Source organism: Mixophyes fleayi, chromosome 3 (assembly GCF_038048845.1).
Source record: "Mixophyes fleayi isolate aMixFle1 chromosome 3, aMixFle1.hap1, whole genome shotgun sequence".
NCBI lineage: Eukaryota > Metazoa > Chordata > Amphibia > Anura > Limnodynastidae > Mixophyes > Mixophyes fleayi.
This window is the reverse complement of record NC_134404.1, coordinates 348,985,537-349,005,611: the sequence shown is the minus strand read 5'-3', so window position 1 is coordinate 349,005,611 and position 20,075 is coordinate 348,985,537. Positions and strand designations below refer to the sequence as shown.

Genomic DNA, 20,075 nt, shown 5'->3' with positions numbered 1-20,075 from the left:
CGTGGTCTGCGTGTACAGGTGCGTGGTCTGCGTGTACAGGTGCGTAGTCTGCGTGTGCAGGTGCGTGGTCTGCGTGTGCAGGTGCATGGTCTACGTGTAAACATGTGCGTGGTCTGCGTGTACAGGTGCGTAGTCTGCGTGTGCAGGTGCGTGGTCTGCGTGTGCAGGTGCGTGGTCTGCGTGTGCAGGTGCGTGGTCTGCGTGTGCAGGTGCTGCGTGGTCTGCGTGTGCAGGTTTATGGCCAGATGTGCATGTGCATGGTCTGCGTGTACAGGTGCGTGGTCTGCGTGTACAGGTGCGTGGACTGCGTGTACAGGTGCGTGGTCTGCGTGTACAGGTGCGTGGCCTGCATGTGCAGATGTGTAGTCTCCGTGTTCCAGGGAGTGGTCTGTGTGTGCAGGCCAGAGATTCACATTGCTGGGGAAAGATCCACTGGTGCAGAGGAAAGCAGAGGAAAGATCGCCTTTGAAGGGGAGTGATTAGTGTGGGCAGAGGAGTGGTCCACTTGTGATATGGGCCGTGTCTACAAGTGAGTACCCAGTTAGTAAAGGTGAGGGAATCTAACTGTACAGGAATTAACAGAATTTTGTTAGTATAATCTTATTATTATTTCTTTATAAGCTTCACAGATTCCATAGCGCCGGATACAGAAGCAAGTATCTAATAGATGAGGTAGTACACATAAGTAGCACAGATGAGTGTGAGTAAAGCTATGGAGTCTCACACAGAGTGCAGCAAAAGACATACAGGGTGTACAAGGGAGTCAGACAGACAATAGGTAGAGAGGACCCTGCCCACAAATGCTTACATTCTAAAGGGAGGGGTGGTGAGAGACTGTAGGAACAGATGGCAGACAAGAAAGAGGAGGTGATGGATAACATGGTCAGGAGGTGGTAGGATAGGCGAGCTTGAAAAGGGGAGTTTTGCGTGAGTGTTTGAAAGAATAAAGGTTGTGGGAGAGTCGAGTGACACAGGGTAAGGAGTTCCAAAGAATGGGGGCAGGATGGCAGAAGTCTTAGAGGCAAGTATGTGAGGAGGTAATGAGAGGTGAATTGAGGCAGAGATCAGAGGCAGAGCGAAGTGGCCCGATACGTATGTACCTCGAGACAAGGTCAGAGATGTAAGGGGGGGGGAACCTTGGTAAGGGCTTTGTAAGTGAGGGTAAGCAGCATGAACTGAATTCTGGAAAGGATAGGGGTCCAATGAAGGGATTTACGCAGAGGAGTAGCGGAGGAGGAGCGACAGGAGAGGAAGATGAGCTTAGCCGCAGCATTCTATATGGGTTGAAGGTCAAAAAAGTGAGAAACAGGAAGGCTAGTGAGAAGGAGTTTGCAATAGACGAGATGAGAAATGATGAGTGAATGGAACAGGATTTTGGCTTCTTCCTAAAAGAGGAAGGGACGGATTTTCATGATCTTAAGGAGGAGGAAGTGGCAGGATTTGTTGAGAGACTGGATATGAGGGGTAACTCTGAGGGCAGAATCAAGGGTGACTTCAAGGCAGTGGGCTTGGATGATAGGAGAGAGAGTTATGTTGTCAATCAAGAGGAGATATTGGGAGGGATAGCAACATTGGCAGAAGGATAGATGATGAGCTCGAATTTGGAGGTGTTGAGTTTGAGGAAGCAATATGATATCTAGGTAATTACAACCTAGAGACAGCTAGATATTTGGGTTAGGAAGAGAGGTCAGGACATGAAAGATAAATTTGCATATCATCAGCATAGAGGTGCTATTGAAGGCCAAATGATTGAATAAGTTCACCAAGAGAGGTAGTGTAGAGAGAGAAGAGTAGAGGTCCAAGGACAGAGCCTTGGGGAACTCCAGTAAAAAGAGGAAGAGGGGCAGAGGAAAAGTCGGAAGCAGAGACGCTAAAAGAGCAGCCAAAGAGGTAGATGGAAAACCAGGAGAGAGCTTTTTCGCGAAGACCTAGGGAATGAAGGGTGGTGAAGAGAAAGGAATGATTAACGTTGTCAAAAGCAGCAAAGAGGTCGAGGAGTACGAGAAGGGAGAAGTGAACTATGGACTTAGCTGACATTAAGTTGTTTGTTACTTTAGCGAGGACAGTTTAAGTTGAGTGAAGGGGACGAAAGCCAAACTGGAGAGGGTCAAGAAGAGAGTGGGAAGAAAGAAAGTGGGTCAGACGACTGAAGACAAGTTGTTTGAGAATTTTAGAAGCAAACGAAAAAAAAAAATAAGGGGCGATAGTTGGAGAGAGATGATGGTCAATGGAGGATTTCTTGAGAATAGGTGAGTTGAGAGCATGCTTGAAGGATGAGGGGAAGATACCAGTGAATAGAGAAAGTGAGGTTAAAGAGGTGAGCAAGTTAACGACAGGCATTGGGAGAGAGAGAGCGGAGGAACTTGGAAGGGACAGGGTCAAGAAGACAGGTTGTAGAAGAAGAGGAGGAGAGAAGAGTGAGGATCTCAGGCACAGTTACAGGAGATTAGGAGTCAAAGGTGGCAGAGTGAGAGATAGAGAGGACGGGTGGGGGGAGGCGAGTCTGGAAAGAACAGATATCATTGTGGATGGAGTCAATTTTGTTTTTGAAGTAGGTGGTAAAGTCCAGTCCAAATTCAGTTCAAATTCAGTTTTAACTGTTAATATTTGTGTTGGCAGGCAAAGCCTTTAGTAGCCTTGAAAATACAATGATTAGATGGAATATTGTATTAAACAAATATAGGTCCACACTAAGCGCTGGAATACCAATTGCAGCAGATAACAACTCCTAATACAGCTGCACACAAGCTGCAAATAGATTGTGTAGATAATAATATAGAAAAGGAGTTGTTGCAGCGCTACCAGGTTTCCAATTATCGAAAATCACAGAAATATAGAAGAAAGAATAATAAAAATCTTGCCGGATGTTGGACTACGCGTACAAACAGCTGTAGATATTATAGAATAACCTTATCTTTCAAAGTCACAAAAATAAATTGTAGTAATAATTGGAGAAGATGATAAAAGCTTTGCTGAATATTCAAACAACTACTGACTTTATAGGATAAGCGTATTCTTCGTACACTGAGTAAGATTTCCCAAATTGCGGTCTATTAGAAATGGACTTACAATCAAGTAGTGTTTGATGTTCACGTAGCAGTTACTTGTACAGGATAACAGGCTGTCGTTTTCTCCAGGAAATTCAGTGTCGATCATCAAAGGTCAGACCGATTCTCGTATCCAAATCAACAGCAGCTGATGGTGTTAGGAAACTCTCCAATCTCCACCTCTCCACGGAATAGTGAATCATATATACGAGAAAAAAGACATGCTTGTGTAGTACGTAAAAAACACGGTTTATTAAAACATATTAAAAACCCATAGGACCGGGATATAGTTGCCCGTACCAGAAGGTGAGCGGGTCACAAGCTCAATGAAATCTAGTGTACAACAAAGATTTCAGCGGTTGGAATCTCGATGGTATAGTCACCAAACATATGTAGCAGGCAATCAGAGCTCCCCTGTCCGTGTTTCACCGACGCGTTTCAACTTAAAAAAGTCTTTATCAAGGTGATAATTAAGTCCGGAAGTTGTCGCTTTATAAAGTGGAGCGAACAATACGTACTCAAATACATGTCAAATACATATATAATATATCATATCCTAACACTTGTACAATATAGATGTTATATACATTAAAAGTCTTTAGAGAATAATTTTTGTATAGTATAGGCGTGTGCAGACCTTCGGTAATAGCCACCAAGGATCGCCCACACACTTGGCGTTCTGCTCGGAACATACAGATAATCACAAATTGTCGAACTCAATTGTGAATCCAATGTATCTACTAGTATTGGTTAGAGTAATAATCCTTTTTGTCAATATGTGGAAAATAAAAACAAAATTACAATCATTCATTCTACTTTCGCATATATTATTCTTAGATACGCTAGATGTAAGTAATCACAGCCTTTGTTAATTTAGAATGGAGATGAAAACAAGGACCGGCTGTTTCTGCAGCTAATGATATAGACAGGTGAGACAGGTTAGTTTTACCCTACTGATGATGTGTTGTCGCCATAGTAATCCTGCTCAGTACGAGAGGAACCGCAGGTTCAGACATTTGGTGTATGTGCTTGGCTGAGGAGCCAATGGGGCGAAGCTACCATCTGTGGGATTATGACTGAACGCCTCTAAGTCAGAATCCCCCCTAAGCGTGACGATACCGCAGCGCCGTCGAGCCACGGTTGGCCTGGGATAGCCGGGGGGAAAGGCCTCAACCACCTAATTAATTAATCAATTAATTTGTAACAAATGCTCTCTAAGTCCATTGTCTTAGACAAACAAACAGTGAAATATCATCATCATCATCATCGACATCATTTATTTATAGAGCGCCAACATATTCCGTAGCGCTTTCCGGAAATAGCAGTATACCATGTATTAATTTTTTTTTAAATATAAGCACTTGCTGATTTTCAGTTTTGATACTAGTGCAGCAATGGATAGATACTTACCATGATACTGTTCATGAAAGAAAGCATGAAATGATTAGTCTTCTGATATTACTATTGTTATTTCATCTTACGTTACTTTGTATTCCCAGGATAATGAACAAAGCTCTGCATTTATATCAAGAAGACACAGTTCCCTGGCACAAAAGCATTCGGCCAAGTTTGAACTCCCTCGGAGCCTATAGCAGCGAAAAAGAGGTGAAACAAGGAGTAATCAGAAAGGAAATTGGAACTAAAATGTTCTCTGTACAGGATGGGGTGGTTGATAAAGTATACTCTGTACAGGACCAAAGGAGGTGGTAAAGTATTCTTAATCAGAGCCAGATTTACACCTCATGGGGCCCTAGGCAAGATATCGGTGTGGGCCCCCCCCCCTTCACACACAAAGTGGCCCCTCACACACACACACACACACAATACACGCACGCAATGGCCCCTCATACACACACACACACACACACACACACAATACACACACGCAGTGGCCCCTCACACACTATTAATATACTACCCTACCCCTCCCCCAACTTACCTTTTTCCATCTAGGAGCTGTGGACTGGAGTCTTCATCCCCTTCACACATGGGACGGCACCTGTCATGTGGTGCACGTCCCATGTGACACATAGCAGGAGACCAGTCACCACACTAGCCCCGTGTGGCCCCTCCCCCGACTCGCGGCACACGACATCCCCCTCCCTCGACTCGCTGCACCCTTGCGGGGGAATGCCGCGACTCGGGGGAGGGGCCACATTTTTTATTTTTTTTTATATTTGCTCCTGTCCCCCCCAGCTGGCCCCCCGAGAGCCGCTAGGCCCTAGGCAGGTGCCTAGGTTGCCTAGCGGTAAATCCGGCCCTGTTCTTAATATTCAATTTATTCTGTCTTTGGTACCAATATGGATCAAGAGAGCTTGATGATGCCCAGTCCCTCCCACAGTATGTCAGTATGGCCCAGCACATGCTTTGTGGTTAATGTAATCCTAGTAATCTCCTGATATTAGAATCTCCTATTACCACTAGCTGTCTATGTTACCATCCCCACTCCTACGAGAAGGGTTTCTGTCCTGGCAGTTCAGGGGTGAAGTCCTTTCTTTAACTGCTACTCACCCAAAACCTTTACTTAGGCTGGCAAGTGACTATGAGTCTTGACATGGGTTAGGTGAAAAATAGGTGCATCTTTGTAAAAAATAATTGTCTGCACCCTCATGTGGAAAATACAGCTGGGCAAGACAGTTTATTGTGTTTGATCTTGTTAGCCCTGATCTTCTCTTCTCTCTTTGGCTTCAGGTTGTACAGGTGGTAATTGGCTTCTTGTACAACTTGGCATCGACCAGTAAAGATTGTGCTGTGGTCATGTGCTGTCTGGACACCAAAGATGCTTTGAATAAAGTGATGGAGAAGCATAGTTCTGACCTCCAGCAGGCAGCAGACCTAAAGGACCTTCTGACAAGCTGTGAGAAATATGCTGGTCTCCACCAGAAAATGGCCACCACTGTCCTGGCAGGCTGCATCCAGGTAAGTAGTCTGACCAAGGGGCTAACTAATCTTCTAGACATCCCGTTTAACAACCACCTCTCAAATTACCATTGCCACCTAAAGTCTGACACCTGACCACACACAAAAGTATATTCCCAGCGCAGAAGCCCTCACTGTCTTGTGAAAGCCACTAATACATGTAGTGTCCCTGATGACACTGTTGTTGGACAATAAAGGGATGATGACACCTGGAGAAAGTGTACACATTTGTCATCATTTTATCAAGAAATTATCTAGTTTTTCAGTGTGATAATGTATTTGTTTTTTTCTCAGATGGTTCTGGGGCAGATAGAGGAACACAGACGCAGTCAGCTACAGATTAATATTCCTTTCTTGGATGTTTTTCTGAGGAATCTTCATCAAGGTGAGTTTTAATGCTTCCTGTAAAAAGATAACGCCTACTGCAGTGTACAACAAGACTTTGGGGGGAAAGTTCTGCTTGTTCCCATGTTACTTCCCTTGTATTGATTCAGAGGCTCCTCATTTGGAAGCTGACTTTTCTTATTTGCCCTCTCTGAGGAATCGCTGGGAACAGAACCCTGAAACATGTTTGGATGTAAGTCCGTTTGCGTTGCTTATTTTGAGTGAGATAGATCTGCACATGCGCAGAAATGGACATTACGCCAATGTACGCAACTGCATGTAATCCATGTCTGAACGCACATAACATTTTCGGCAGCCTACGACTTGAGTGAAGGAACGTAGACCGTGTACATTAAAGGTGTTCCGACGCAGATATGGCTGATACAAGTACTGTGATTGTCATAATTGTGCTGGTTTTCAGCCATATCTGTTGCATGCAACTACAGGGCAGGTGTAAATGTCGACTGATAGTGATAGTCTTTGATTTATACATTACATGAATGTGTGCTACTAGCTATCACAGAACAACTGTATGCAAATAGTCTATTAAAATGCATGCTTTGCACGGTAAGCATTGAAATCATCTTTATTTATGTAATTAATTTAAAAATGATATACACTATATAGACAAAAGTATTTGGCAACACCTGCTAATTATTGAATTGAGGTGTTTCAATCAGATCCGTTGCCAGAGGAGTATAAAATCAAGCACCAGCCATGCAGACATGTTTAAGGGATATTATGAGAAAGTGGCAGTGTTTAGGAACAACAGCAACTCAGCCACGAAACAGACAACCGCGTAAAACCACAGAGCAGGTTCAACGACTGCTAAGATGCATTGTGCAATTGCTCTGCAGATTTCATAGCTGAATAGTTTTAGACTTCTACTGGCATTAATGTAAGCACAAAAACTGTGCGGCGGGAGCTTAATGGAATGGGTTTCCATGGCCGAGCAGCTGCATGCAGCCTCACATCACCAAGACCAATTCCAAGCATTGGATGGAGTAGTGTAAAGCACACCGACACTGGACTCTGGAGAAGGGGAAACATGTTCTGTGGAGTGATGAATCACGCTTCTCTGTTTGGCAGTCAGATGAGCGGGTCTGGGTTTGGCGGATGCCGGGAGAACATTATCTACCTGATTGCATTATGCCAACTGTGTAGTTTGTTGGAGGAGGGATAATGGGCGGTTTTTCAGGGTTTGGGCTAGGCCCCTTATCTCCAGTTAAGGGCAATCTTAATGCTTTAACATACCAAGTCATTTTGGACAATGCTATGCTTCCAACTTGGAGGCAACAGTTTGGGAAAGGCCCTTTTCTATTCCAACATGACTGTGCCCCAGTGCACAAAGCAATGACTACACAGACGTGGTGTCACTCACCGGACTGTGAGTGCCATTTCTCCTGTGTTCAGGAACCGTGGCCGTCCGCCATCCTGAGGGTCTGCGCATGTGCAGCCCTTATGAAACCTTCAGTTCCTGTTGCTTTTAATTAATTGGATGATCAGGCAACCCTCCCTATTTAAACCACCTGTGATCATTACCTAGTTGCCTGATCTTGGAGTCTCATTCCCCATGAGCCTCTGAAGGTGTTCCTGTGTTTCCTCGTGTATTCAGCTCCAGCTGATTCCTGTCTACTGCGATTGTGGTTTCCAGACCACTTCAACTCTCCTGTGTTCATCGTGTCTCCACGCAGCTGATTCCTATCTGCACTGCTGCGGATTCCAGACCGCCTCTACTCTCCTGTGTTCAGCGTGTCTGCTCTTCGCTGCCTCCGTTACTACTGCCGGGTTCCAGTCCGTCTCAACTCTCCCGTGTTCATCGTGTCAGCTCTTCACTGATTCCTTCGCTACTACTGCCGGATTCCAGACCGCCTCTACTCTCCTGTGTTCAGCGTGTCTCCCCTCCGCTGCTTCCGCTACTACTGCCGGATACCAGACAGCCTCAACTCTCCCGTGTTCATCATGTTTCCAGTTTTACTTACTACTGCTTCCTGAGTATTGCTCCTTTGATTACCGGTTACCTTTCGTGCGCTGCACCAACCTGATTACCGCTTCCATCCTCCAGTGGTCTCTCCTCCTGCCGGCGTTCAGCCGTTCAGGTATCCCTGCACGTCTCACTGACAGCCTGCTCTCCTGAACCACGGTATGCATACTTTCCATTGACTTTGCTATTGTATTGCATATCCGTCTGGACTGTGTTGTGTTCATCTCCGGAGTCTTCCATCTACTGAAGCTATTGTTACTATTGACTTTGTTTCCTATTACCTGGATCTCTATAGTGACTTTGTATACTTCAAGCAGCGCTTGTCAGTTATTATTGTATTGTGGTTATCATCGTGGGATCAAGTTCCGTGTGCCGCCTGTGTATCCTCTGTATTCCATTCATCTCCTCGTGCCCCTCCTCACATATATATAGCAGTGGTACAACTTGCTGAACCACTGACTCCTGTTTCCCTTTGGCACCAGTTTCAAGTATCCTCTCACATAAGCAGTGGTACAACTTGCTGTACGCAGACCACTGACTTCCCTGTTACCTACTTGCACCTAGAATCCATTCCTTCACTATAGACAGTGGTACAACTTGCTATACGCAGACCACTGACTTTCACTACCTCCTCTCTACTCCTGGACATTCCTCCTCACTATAGCAGTGGTACAACTTGCTGTACGCAGACCACTGACTTTCCTCACGTTTACTTGTCCATCTGGTTCCTCGTGTTCATACATCTAAGTCTCTACCAGTTGCTGCTAGTCATAGACTTTCCTTGAGCATTCTCTCACCATCTGCTGATTCTCCTGTTCCGTTGTCACCCTGTTACCAGAGGACCATAGTACCAGCTATATTACTCTGGTAAGAACATCATCTGGTGATATCCTGGGCAAAGGCTCCTAGTGCCCGTGACACGTGGTTTGATGAGTTTGGTGTTGAATAACTTGACTGGGCCGCACAGAGCCCTGATCTCAACCCCATTGAACACCTTTGGGATGAACTTGAACGGAGATTGCGACCCAGGCCTTCTCGTCCAACATCAGTGCCTGACCTCATAAATGCTCTACAGAATGAATGGGCACAAATTCCCACAGAAACACTCCAACATCTTGTGGAAAGCCTTCCAAGAAGAGTGGAAGCTGTTATCACTGCAAAAGGGGAACCAACTCCATATTAAAGTATATGTATTTGTATAGAATGTCATTACAGTCTCTGTTGGTGTAATGGTCAAGCGTCTGAATACTTTTGTCCATATACTGTGTATTATATTTTAAAATATTTATATAAATGGTTACACTGTTAATGTTAAATGGTAAGGAAATAACAGTCTATTTTTGGTAACTGTGAGTGTCTTATAGTTGTTACGGCTAACGGTCTTAACATAAACCCGTAGAACCAGATGGAGAGGTCTTCACCTATAGCAGCCGCCTTTCCCGTAGTGCTCGTTACGCTCACAGGTACTCGGATGCCCCCAGGTCTTATACTCAAGGTAGTACAGGTGTATGAATGTACCGAAGCGGGGAGTAGAATCTAGAGGAGTTAGGAACAGGCCGAGGTCGTAGGTCAGAAGCAGGCAGAAAGGTCGTAGGTCAGAAGCAGGCAGCGAGGCTAGGGACAGGCAAGATGTCAGGGCTGGCAGCAATCCAAGGAGATTCGGGTCACAAGCTAAAGGTCAGGGCAACAGGCAAGAGTCAAGTCCAAATAACAAAACCAGGGGTCATACACGGAAGGTCCAAAAAAGGAACAGGTTCAAGGCTAGTACACAGTCTACTGAGAACTATAACCAGCAGGGAGGCAAGCCCTCCCTGCCTTATATACAGATGCAGGCCAATGGGATGGGGAATATAATCAGCCAAATGGGGCTGAGGATGCTGCCACCTACCCAATTTGCGCACGCTTACGGCTGCACCTAATGATGGGACGCAGCGCTATCTACAACATACCCGGAAGTGACGGTCATCATAGTGACGGCCGGGACGCAGGTGAGAGAGTCGCGGCGGCTGGGCACCGTTGCAGCTCGTAACAGCACCCCCCCCCCCCCCTTGAGGAGGGGTCAAGGGTCCCCGACATACAGGTTTTCCAGGGAACCGTATAATAAATTCCTTGAGGAGTTTGTCGGCGTGTACGTATCTCTAGGAAACCCAAGAGCGTTCTTCTGGGCCATAGCCCTTCCAATGCACCAGAAAATGGGTTTGTCCCTGAACCCTCTTGGAGTCGAGAATCTTCTCTACAATAAATTCATGGGAACCATGCAAGTTGACTGGTCGAGGTTTGGGTTGTTCCGGAGTCTCAAACTTGGAGGACGAGACAACAGGTTTCAGGAGGGAACAGTGGAACGTATTAGGCATTCTCAAAGAAGGTGAAATCTTCAGCCTGAAGGCAACAGGATTAACTTTTTTTATAATAGAAAAAGGTCCAATGAACCTAGGTCCTAATTTCTTGCAGGATTGTTTGAGCCTAATATTCCGGGTGGACAATCAGACTTTGTCTCCCACCTTAAGAGAACAGTTCCTGCAATGACGATCTGCAAAAAAAATTGACCAAGCAGAGGCATGAAGCAGGGCGGAATGGACCTTTTTCCAGATAATTCTGAGACGGGAGGCTATTTGGCGTACCCCAGGAGAACCAGAAGGGTTGATTGAAGCAAGAGAGTTAGACCTGGGATGAGGGCCATAGTTGCAAAAGAATGGAGATGTGCGAGTGGAAAAATGGCAAGAGTTATTATAGACAAATTCGGCCCATGGGAGTAAAGATGACCAATTATTATGAAATTTGGAAATGTATAGTCGGAGGAATTGTTCCAATGACTGATTGACTCTTTCTGTTTGTCCATTTGACTGCGGTTGGTAGGCAGAAGACAGACTGATGTTGATGCCAAGGTGGTTGCAGAAAGACCTCCAAAACTGAGCGATGAACTGAGACCCACGATCAGAAACAATATCTTCAGGCAGACCGTGGAGACGGATGATATGGCGGATGAATAATGATGCCAGAGTTTGGACATTGGGTAGACCTGCCAAAGCGATGAAGTGGGCCATCTTGCTAAATCGATCTACCACCACCCAGATTGTATTGTGACCGGATGACCAGGGTAAATCTACAATAAAGTCCATAGGCAGATGTGACCAAGGTTTACTTGGAGTAGACAATGGCATAAGTTGACCCGACGGAGAACTTTTGGTAGTCTTGGTTCTAGCACAATCTCTACATGAGAGCACAAACTCTTTAACATCAGCGGTCAAGGAGGGCCACCAAACCGTGCACAGGAGGACTTCAGTGGTTTTGAACACTCCAGGATGTCCAGCAACCTTGTTGTCATGAGCCTCAGACAGTACAGCCTTCCTGAGATGAACCGGTACAAACAATTTACCCGAAGGAGTCTCAGGAGGAGCGATTCTTTGGAAATGTTGGAGAGCGGCACCCAAATCCTGGGTCAATCCCGAATGAATAGAGGATGAGGGAACAATAGGGAGCGGAATAGCGGAAGGAGCACGAGAGGACACAAAGCTGCAGGAGAGTGCATCCACTTTAACATTCTTGGAACCTGGTCTGTACGAAATAATAAACTTGAAGCGGGTAAAGGACAAGGCCCAGCATGCTTGTCTGGAATTTAGATGTTTGGCCAATTCAATAAACAACAAATTTTTTGGTCTGTGAGCACAGAGATGACATGAACAGCACCCTCCAGCCAGTGTCGCCATTCCTCAAACGTCCATTTAATAGCTAAAAGTTCTCGATTACCCACATCATAATTTCTTTCAGCAGCAGAGAATTTTCGTGAGAAATAAGCACACGGGTGCAGTTTATGATCCCGAGGATCCTTCTGGGACAAGACAGCACCAGCACCTCTATCAGAGGCATCCACCTCGATGACAAATGGCAATTCAGGATTGGGATGTCTTAAGACTGGAGCGGAGGCAGAGGCAGACTTCAGGGCTTCAAAAGAGGCAATAGCCTCAAAGGTCCAATTAGCGGCATCTGCCCCTTTATGGGTTAGGGCAGTAAGAGGAGCTACCATGTCGGAGAAGGAATGAAAAAATCTCCGGTAATAATTCGCAAAGCCGAAGAATCTTTGTATGGCCTTCAGATTGGTTGGGCGTACCCAATCTTAGACTGCTTGGACCTTGCTGGGATCCATGAAGTAGCCCATCCGGGGACATAATATATTCTAGAAATGAGACCCTTTGGACCTCGAATTCACACTTTTCTAGCTTGGCAAAGAGTTGATGTTGTTGAAGTTTAGAAAGGACCTGTTTCACACGAAGGCGGTGCTGGTCTATGGATGAAGAATATATCAGGATGTCATCCAGGTATACCATGACAAAGCGCCCCAAGAACTCTCGTAGAACATCGTTAATTAGATCCTGGAAGACAGCAGGTGCGTTGCATAAACCAAAAGGCATGACCAGGTACTCATAGTGGCCTGAATTTGTATTGAATGTGGTCTTGCATTCATCCCCATCCTTGATGCATATAAGGTTGTACGCTCCTCGTAGATCAATCTTGATGAACACTGAAGCGCTTCTGAGTTGATCAAAAAGGACCGAAATGAGTAGAAGTGGGTAGGTATTCCTGATGGTGATCTTATTTAACCCACGGAAGTCAATACAGGGTCGAAGAGAGACGTCTTTCTTAGACACAAAGAAGAACCCAGCTCCTTCCAGGGATTTAGAAGGCCTAATAGACCCCTTTTTCAGATTCTCCTTAATATACTCCACCATGGCCTGCGTTTCTGGAATCAAGAGGGAACACAATATCCCCTTTGGGAGTTTAGAGTCAGGAACTAGGTCAATAGCACAAACGTAGTCACGATGAGGAGGTAACGTGTCAGCCACCTGTTTAGAGAATACATCTTGAAACTCATGATAGGCTATCGGCAGCTGATCCAAAGAGACTGGAGCAGATGAACAGGCACAGATAAACAGGATAAAGAACAAGAAGGACTCCAGTGAATGATGTCTCCCTTGTTCCAATCAATGACCGGATTGTGGAGCTGTAGCCAAGGATGTCCCAAGATCACCGGAACGGAAGAACACTTAATAAGATAAAAGGACAAGGCTTCAGAATGTAGCGCCCCCACATAGAGTTGTAATAGTGGTTTCTGTGAACACACTTTTCCGCCTGGTAAAGGACCTCCATCCAGACCACAGACAGTGATGGGCGATTCAAGCTTAATGGTAGGTATTCCCAAGGAATGGGCAACGTCCAAATCCAGGAAGTTTCCAGCGGCGCCACTGTCCTGGAAGGCAGAGACAGGAGCAGATTGTGCACCAAAGGAGATAACAGCAGGAACCAGGAGTGCATATTTGGAAGATATAATTTGCAGGCCAAGACGAATCTCTTCCACCTTCTCTAGGCTTGTTCTTTTCCCGACTTGTCTGATTTGATTGGACAAGCTCGGAGGAGGTGGCCCCTGTTGCCACAATACAGACAAAGACCTAAAGTACGTCTCCGTGTTTTCTCTTCTGAAGTGAGACAATAAGCACCTAGTGTTACGAGCCGCGGCAGTGCCCAGCCGCCGCGACTCACTCACCCGCGTCCCGGCCGTCGCCATGGCGACCGGGACGTCATTTCCGGCCATAACCCGGCCGTTGCCGGGGCAACCAGCAGACGCTTCAGAGCTGCGTCCCGGCAATAGGAGGAAGCCGGGCGCAGCGATTCTACAGCCTGTGGGCTAATTAATAGGGGCAGATTATAGGAGGCAATTACAGGCATTAGCCTGCAACTGTGCAGGCCAGGGGCAAGCCCTGATTGGCTCTATTAGTGACTGCTCTATTAACCTGCAGGAGTGTGTTCAACCTGTGATTGGTTCAGCTGGGTATTTAAGGCAATGAGGTCTGCTGCCTCATTGCCGGTTATAGCTTCTGTGCTCCAGTCTGCTGACCTGCTTGTTCCAGTTCCTGTATCCTGTATCTACGTTTGACTTCCCGTGTATGACCCTTGGCTTCGTATTGGACTTCGCTTGTGTTTCCTGTGACCCTGATCCTTGGCTTGTTTACCCGTTCTGCTACTTTGCCTGTGACCTCTGACCTCAGCTTGTTCATCATTACTGTTACCTGCTGCCGGCCTTTGACCTCTGCGTGGACCTGACTCTTCTTGCCTGGGTTCTCCCCAGCCGGTACACACTTCACGACCCTCTGTCAGTCTGCAGCCCAGTCTGTCCCCACCATCAGGGGCTCCAGTGAACACCTGACTGGCAGAGTAGACTCCGGGTTGTGTTGTGCCGGCTGGAGGGGTTCCTAACATTATAACCGGCCCACTCACGGAGACAAGATTAGGATGGATGCAAGTGGATCCACACCGTCTCCGGCACAAACCCTAGCAGGCCATGTTGAGTCTTTGTATCAGATGATGCAGGGATTGGCTGAGCGTATGTCTGTTCAAGAAGAAGCCACAAAAGCTTCACAATCTCCTCCAGATCCCATCTGTGAGCCCAAAATGAATTTACCGGATCGGTTCTCCGGAAATAGAACCTTGTTTCGGAACTTCAGGGAGAGCTGCAAGCTCTATTTTCGGATGAGACCCCGCTCCTCCGGTTCAGAGCAGCAACGAGTTGGGATTATTATTTCCCTTCTACAGGGTGACCCCCAGTCTTGGGCGTTTTCTTTGCCACAGACCAGTCCGGCCATGCAGTCCGTAGACTCCTTCTTTGAGGCATTGGGTTTACTGTATGATGACCCGGATCGAGTGGCCTCCGCGGAAGCTCACCTACGGTCCTTGAAACAAGGCAGACGGTCGGCAGAAGAATACTGCACGGAATTCCGTAGATGGTCACCTGACAGTGGATGGAACGACCCTGCCTTACGTAGTCAGTTCCGTGTCGGCCTATCTGAACAGATTAAAGATTCGCTAGTGCAATACCCGTCTCCTAGCTCTCTGGAGGATCTGATGCACCTCTCCATTAAAATTGACAGGAGATATAAAGAGCGGAAAACTGAAAAGGAAACGTCATCACCTCCATCCGCCTTCGTTCCTATCTCCCAGGATGGTGAGGAACCAATGCAATTGGGAGCATACCGTCTTTCCGCTGAGGAGAGAGACAGGAGACGGTCACAAGGCTTATGTTTATATTGTGGCGCAAGAGGCCACTTCTCCCGTTCTTGCCCAAACAAGTCGGGAAACGAGCATGCCTAAGGAACGAGGGGAGAGTTCACTTAGGTCTACAAATTGTCTCCCAGAAAAATGCACTATTGGTCCCTGCACAGCTCACGTTCAGTGCTCGTTCTACGAAACTATCAGCCTTCATTGACAGTGGAGCTGCTGGCAACTTCCTTGACATCGAGTTTGCCCGCTCTGCTGGGATTCCGCGGATTAAACTCCAATCTGCCATTACGGTATGTGGCTTAGATGGTAGTCCGTTGCCAGGAGGCAAGATTACTTGGGAGACCCCACCACTACAGTTGAACGTTGGCGCTCTCCATTCGGAATCCATAGTCTTACGCCTTATCGAATGTCCATCGGTTCCTTTAATTCTGGGCCACCCTTGGCTATCCTGCCATAACCCCGTCATGGATTGGGCAAAAGGAGAAATTGTCCAGTGGAGCCCCCATTGTACACAGTCTTGCTTGACACTACCTCTACGTATTATTCAGTCTATTCCGGAGCAGCTCCCTTCTCAGTATCATGGCTACTGGGATGTTTTCTCCAAAAAGGCTGCTGACACACTACCACCGCACCGCAATTTCGACTGTGCCATTGAGCTCATCCCGGGCTCTAAATTACCCAAGGGACGCTTGTATCCTCTCTCCGGTCCAGAGACCAAATCCATGCAGGAGTATATTGACGAAAACTTGGAGAAGGGCTTCATCAGGCCATCCAAGTCCCCAGTAGGAGCAGGGTGTTTCTTTGTACCCAAGAAGGACGGTGGACTCAGACCCTGTATCGACTATCGAGGGCTGAACCTTATTACGGTTAAGAACACCTACCCCCTTCCCCTCATCTCCGTTCTTTTTGATCAATTAAGAGGAGCCACTATCTTCACAAAAATTGATCTTCGTGGAGCCTATAATCTCATACGTATTAGAGCAGGTGATGAGTGGAAGACGGCGTTCAACACGCTCTCGGGCCATTACGAATACCTGGTCATGCCGTTTGGCCTGAGTAATGCTCCTGCCGTATTTCAGGATTTGATTAATGAGGTGTTACGTGAGTTCCTGGGACACTTTGTTGTTGTTTACCTTGATGACATCCTCATATATTCAAAATCGTTGTCTGCGCACCAGGGTCATGTCAGACAAATCCTACAGAAATTACGGGAACATCACCTCTACGCGAAACTCGAGAAATGCGAGTTCGAGGTCCAGAAGGTATCCTTCCTCGGTTATCTAATCTCCTCAGAAGGTTTCTCCATGGACCCAACCAAGGTCCAAGCAATTCTGGATTGGATTCAACCGAATAACCTCAAGGCGGTCCAGAGATTCCTGGGATTCGCCAATTACTACAGGAGGTTTATTGGCGGCTTTGCTGATATCGTGGCTCCTATTGTCACCTTGACCCGCAAAGGAGGTGATCCAACTGTTTGGTCACAACAGGCAATAAATGCATTCAAAACCCTGAAGAAAGCTTTTGTGTCTGCTCAGGTTCTCAGACATCCGGATCCTAGGGTACCGTTTGTTCTTGAGGTAGATGCTTCTGACGTCGGTGCTGGGGCTGTCTTGTCACAAAAAGACCCCCAGACCCACCGCTTACATCCATGTGCCTTTTTTTCCCGTCAGTTCTCATCAGCGGAAACCAACTATGACGTGGGAAACCGAGAATTGCTGGCAATTAAATGGGCCTTTGAGGAATGGCGACACTGGTTGGAAGGCGCTCCACACCAGATCTCCGTTATAACGGATCATAAGAACTTACAGTATATACAGTCAGCCAAACGTCTGAACCCCCGACAGGCTCGGTGGTCGCTGTTCTTCACTCGGTTCAACTTTATTATCACCTATCATCCTGGTTCCAAAAATATTCAAGCGGACGCCCTGTCTAGAAGTTTCCTGGCACATCATGCTCCGGTCACCTGCTCAGAGCCTATTGTTCCTGTGTCTATGATTCATGCCGGATTAACTCAAGATTTGAGCTGTACCTTACAAAGGTTCCAGAGGTTGGCTCCTGATAACACTCCGGCAGGATGTTTGTTTGTCCCAGTTCATCTAAGGAAGACAGTCCTTGCTGAGGCACACAACAGTCGGACTGCTGGGCATCCTGGAGTCTACAAAACACTGGAAATCCTTTCCCGTACTGTATGGTGGCCGTCTCTGTCTGCTGACGTCAAGAGTCACGTCCGGTCCTGTGAAGTTTGTGCCAGGAACAAAGTTCCCAGGACTCGCCCGGTAGGTCAGTTAGTTCCATTGGCCGCCCCTGGTAAACCTTGGACACATCTGTCCATGGACTTTATAGTCGATCTGCCACCCTCTGCGGGACACAATACCATTTGGGTCGTGGTAGACCGGTTCAGCAAGATGGCACACTTCATTCCACTCACTAGGCTGCCTACTGCTCGAGATTTGGCAGTTTTGTTCATTCAACACATTTTCCGCCTCCATGGACTCCCTACAGACATCGTCTCCGATCGGGGTTCCCAGTTCATAGCGCAGTTCTGGGATCATTCTGTACCCTCCTGGGAATCAAGGTCAGTTTATCATCTGCATACCACCCTCAGTAAAATGGGCAGACTGAAAGGGTTAACCAGTCCTTGGAGAAGTTCTTGCGATGCTACATATCGGAGTTCCATGACAACTGGTCCTCCTTGTTGCCCTGGGCAGAATTTGCCTGTAACAACTCCTGTCACTCATCCACGAAAACCTCTCCGTTCTTTTGCAATTATGGTTTCCACCCCAGATCTAACTCTTTGTATTCACTCCAGTCCGTTGGTATCCAGGAGATCCGTTCCACTGCCAGGGATCTCAGAGTTGTCTGGAAGAAAGTACATTCATCTTTAAAACAAGCCTCACTTGTTGCAAAAAAAAATTCGGACCGACACCGTACCCCCTGCTCCCTTAAGGTTGGCCAGAAAGTCTGGCTGTCTACAAAAAATATCAGGCTCAGACAACCTTGCAAGAAATTGGGCCCTAAGTTCATCGGGCCGTTTCTTATCATCAAGCAGGTGAACTCCGTCGCATTTAGGTTAAAAATTCCAGGCTCGTTAAGAATTCCAAACACCTTTCATTGTTCTCTATTGAAGCCAGTGCTTTATCCTGGTCAAGCCCAGTCTTCAAGTGTGCCTGGGAGAGGTTCCAGTGGGCCACAAAAATTCGTGATTCAAAAGGTCCTTGATTCTAAAAATGTTCAAGGACAGGTGCATTTCCTTATACAATGGAGGAATCGCGGATTAGAAGAGCGATCTTGGGTTCCGCGGAGACAACTCCATGCCCCAAAGAAACTGAAGGAGTTCTTCAAAAAATTCCCTAGGAAACCAGGATGTCGGGGTCCCTCGACCCCTCCTCAAGGGGGGGGTACTGTTACGAGCCGCGGCAGTGCCCAGCCGCCGCGACTCACTCACCCGCGTCCTGGCCGTCGCCATGGCGACCGGGACGTCATTTCCGGCCATAACCCGGCCGTTGCCGGGGCAACCAGCAGACGCTTCAGAGCTGCGTCCCGGCAATAGGAGGAAGCCGGGCGCAGCGATTCTACAGCCTGTGGGCTAATTAATAGGGGCAGATTATAGGAGGCAATTACAGGCATTAGCCTGCAACTGTGCAGGCCAGGGGCAAGCCCTGATTGGCTCTATTAGTGACTGCTCTATTAACCTGCAGGAGTGTGTTCAACCTGTGATTGGTTCAGCTGGGTATTTAAGGCAATGAGGTCTGCTGCCTCATTGCCGGTTATAGCTTCTGTGCTCCAGTCTGCTGACCTGCTTGTTCCAGTTCCTGTATCCTGTATCTACGTTTGACTTCCCGTGTATGACCCTTGGCTTCGTATTGGACTTCGCTTGTGTTTCCTGTGACCCTGATCCTTGGCTTGTTTACCCGTTCTGCTACTTTGCCTGTGACCTCTGACCTCAGCTTGTTCATCATTACTGTTACCTGCTGCCGGCCTTTGACCTCTGCGTGGACCTGACTCTTCTTGCCTGGGTTCTCCCCAGCCGGTACACACTTCACGACCCTCTGTCAGTCTGCAGCCCAGTCTGTCCCCACCATCAGGGGCTCCAGTGAACACCTGACTGGCAGAGTAGACTCCGGGTTGTGTTGTGCTGGCTGGAGGGGTTCCTAACACCTAGCTGCATGGGCTCATCAGCTTCATAAGGAGCAGCAGGAGGAGTAAGAAAAGAGCACGAGAAAACAGAGGTATCCCTCTCGGCCTTCTTCTTGATGACTCTCTCTCTCGAGCTGGATAGACAAATGACTGGCACCATTACGGATGGAACTAGACGAGGCAACTTGTGTGCAACAAAACCAGCTTTTATAGAGAGGAAACTAATGGTACCGGATATTACTAACATATAAGGTATAAACACAATTAAGAACTTCTTATTGCTACAGCTATGAGTAACAGTTTCACTTATTCTACGCAAGTGCAGTAGCAGTGAAGTTACACGGGACTTTCCAGTACATGCGCAGTTAGCACTGATATATGTATATAGACATATCTATATGTAACCAAGTCTTTGCCTTGCTTACATCAGCATTTACACACAATAAAAGTACAAGAACAATAGAATGGAGTTCAGCAGACATTTTTGCTTGGCCTGTCACACTCCATCACACAGGACACACATGATAAAAAGGATGACAACCCCCTGCTGTGCA

At 47.0% G+C, this 20,075-nt stretch overlaps 1 protein-coding gene across 4 annotated transcripts in view; it reads left to right on the top strand.

Moving 5' to 3' along the window:
* LOC142145060 (cullin-9-like) overlaps positions 1–20,075 on the top strand; it is a 152,283-nt gene that overhangs the window by 100,213 nt on the left and 31,995 nt on the right. For all 4 annotated transcript variants that reach the window (XM_075204535.1, XM_075204537.1, XM_075204538.1 and 1 more), the window contains 3 exons: positions 4,547–4,652; positions 5,739–5,966; positions 6,261–6,351. In XM_075204535.1, the coding sequence (XP_075060636.1) occupies positions 4,547–4,652; positions 5,739–5,966; positions 6,261–6,351 (425 nt within the window). The remainder of the gene's footprint in view (positions 1–4,546; positions 4,653–5,738; positions 5,967–6,260; positions 6,352–20,075) is intronic.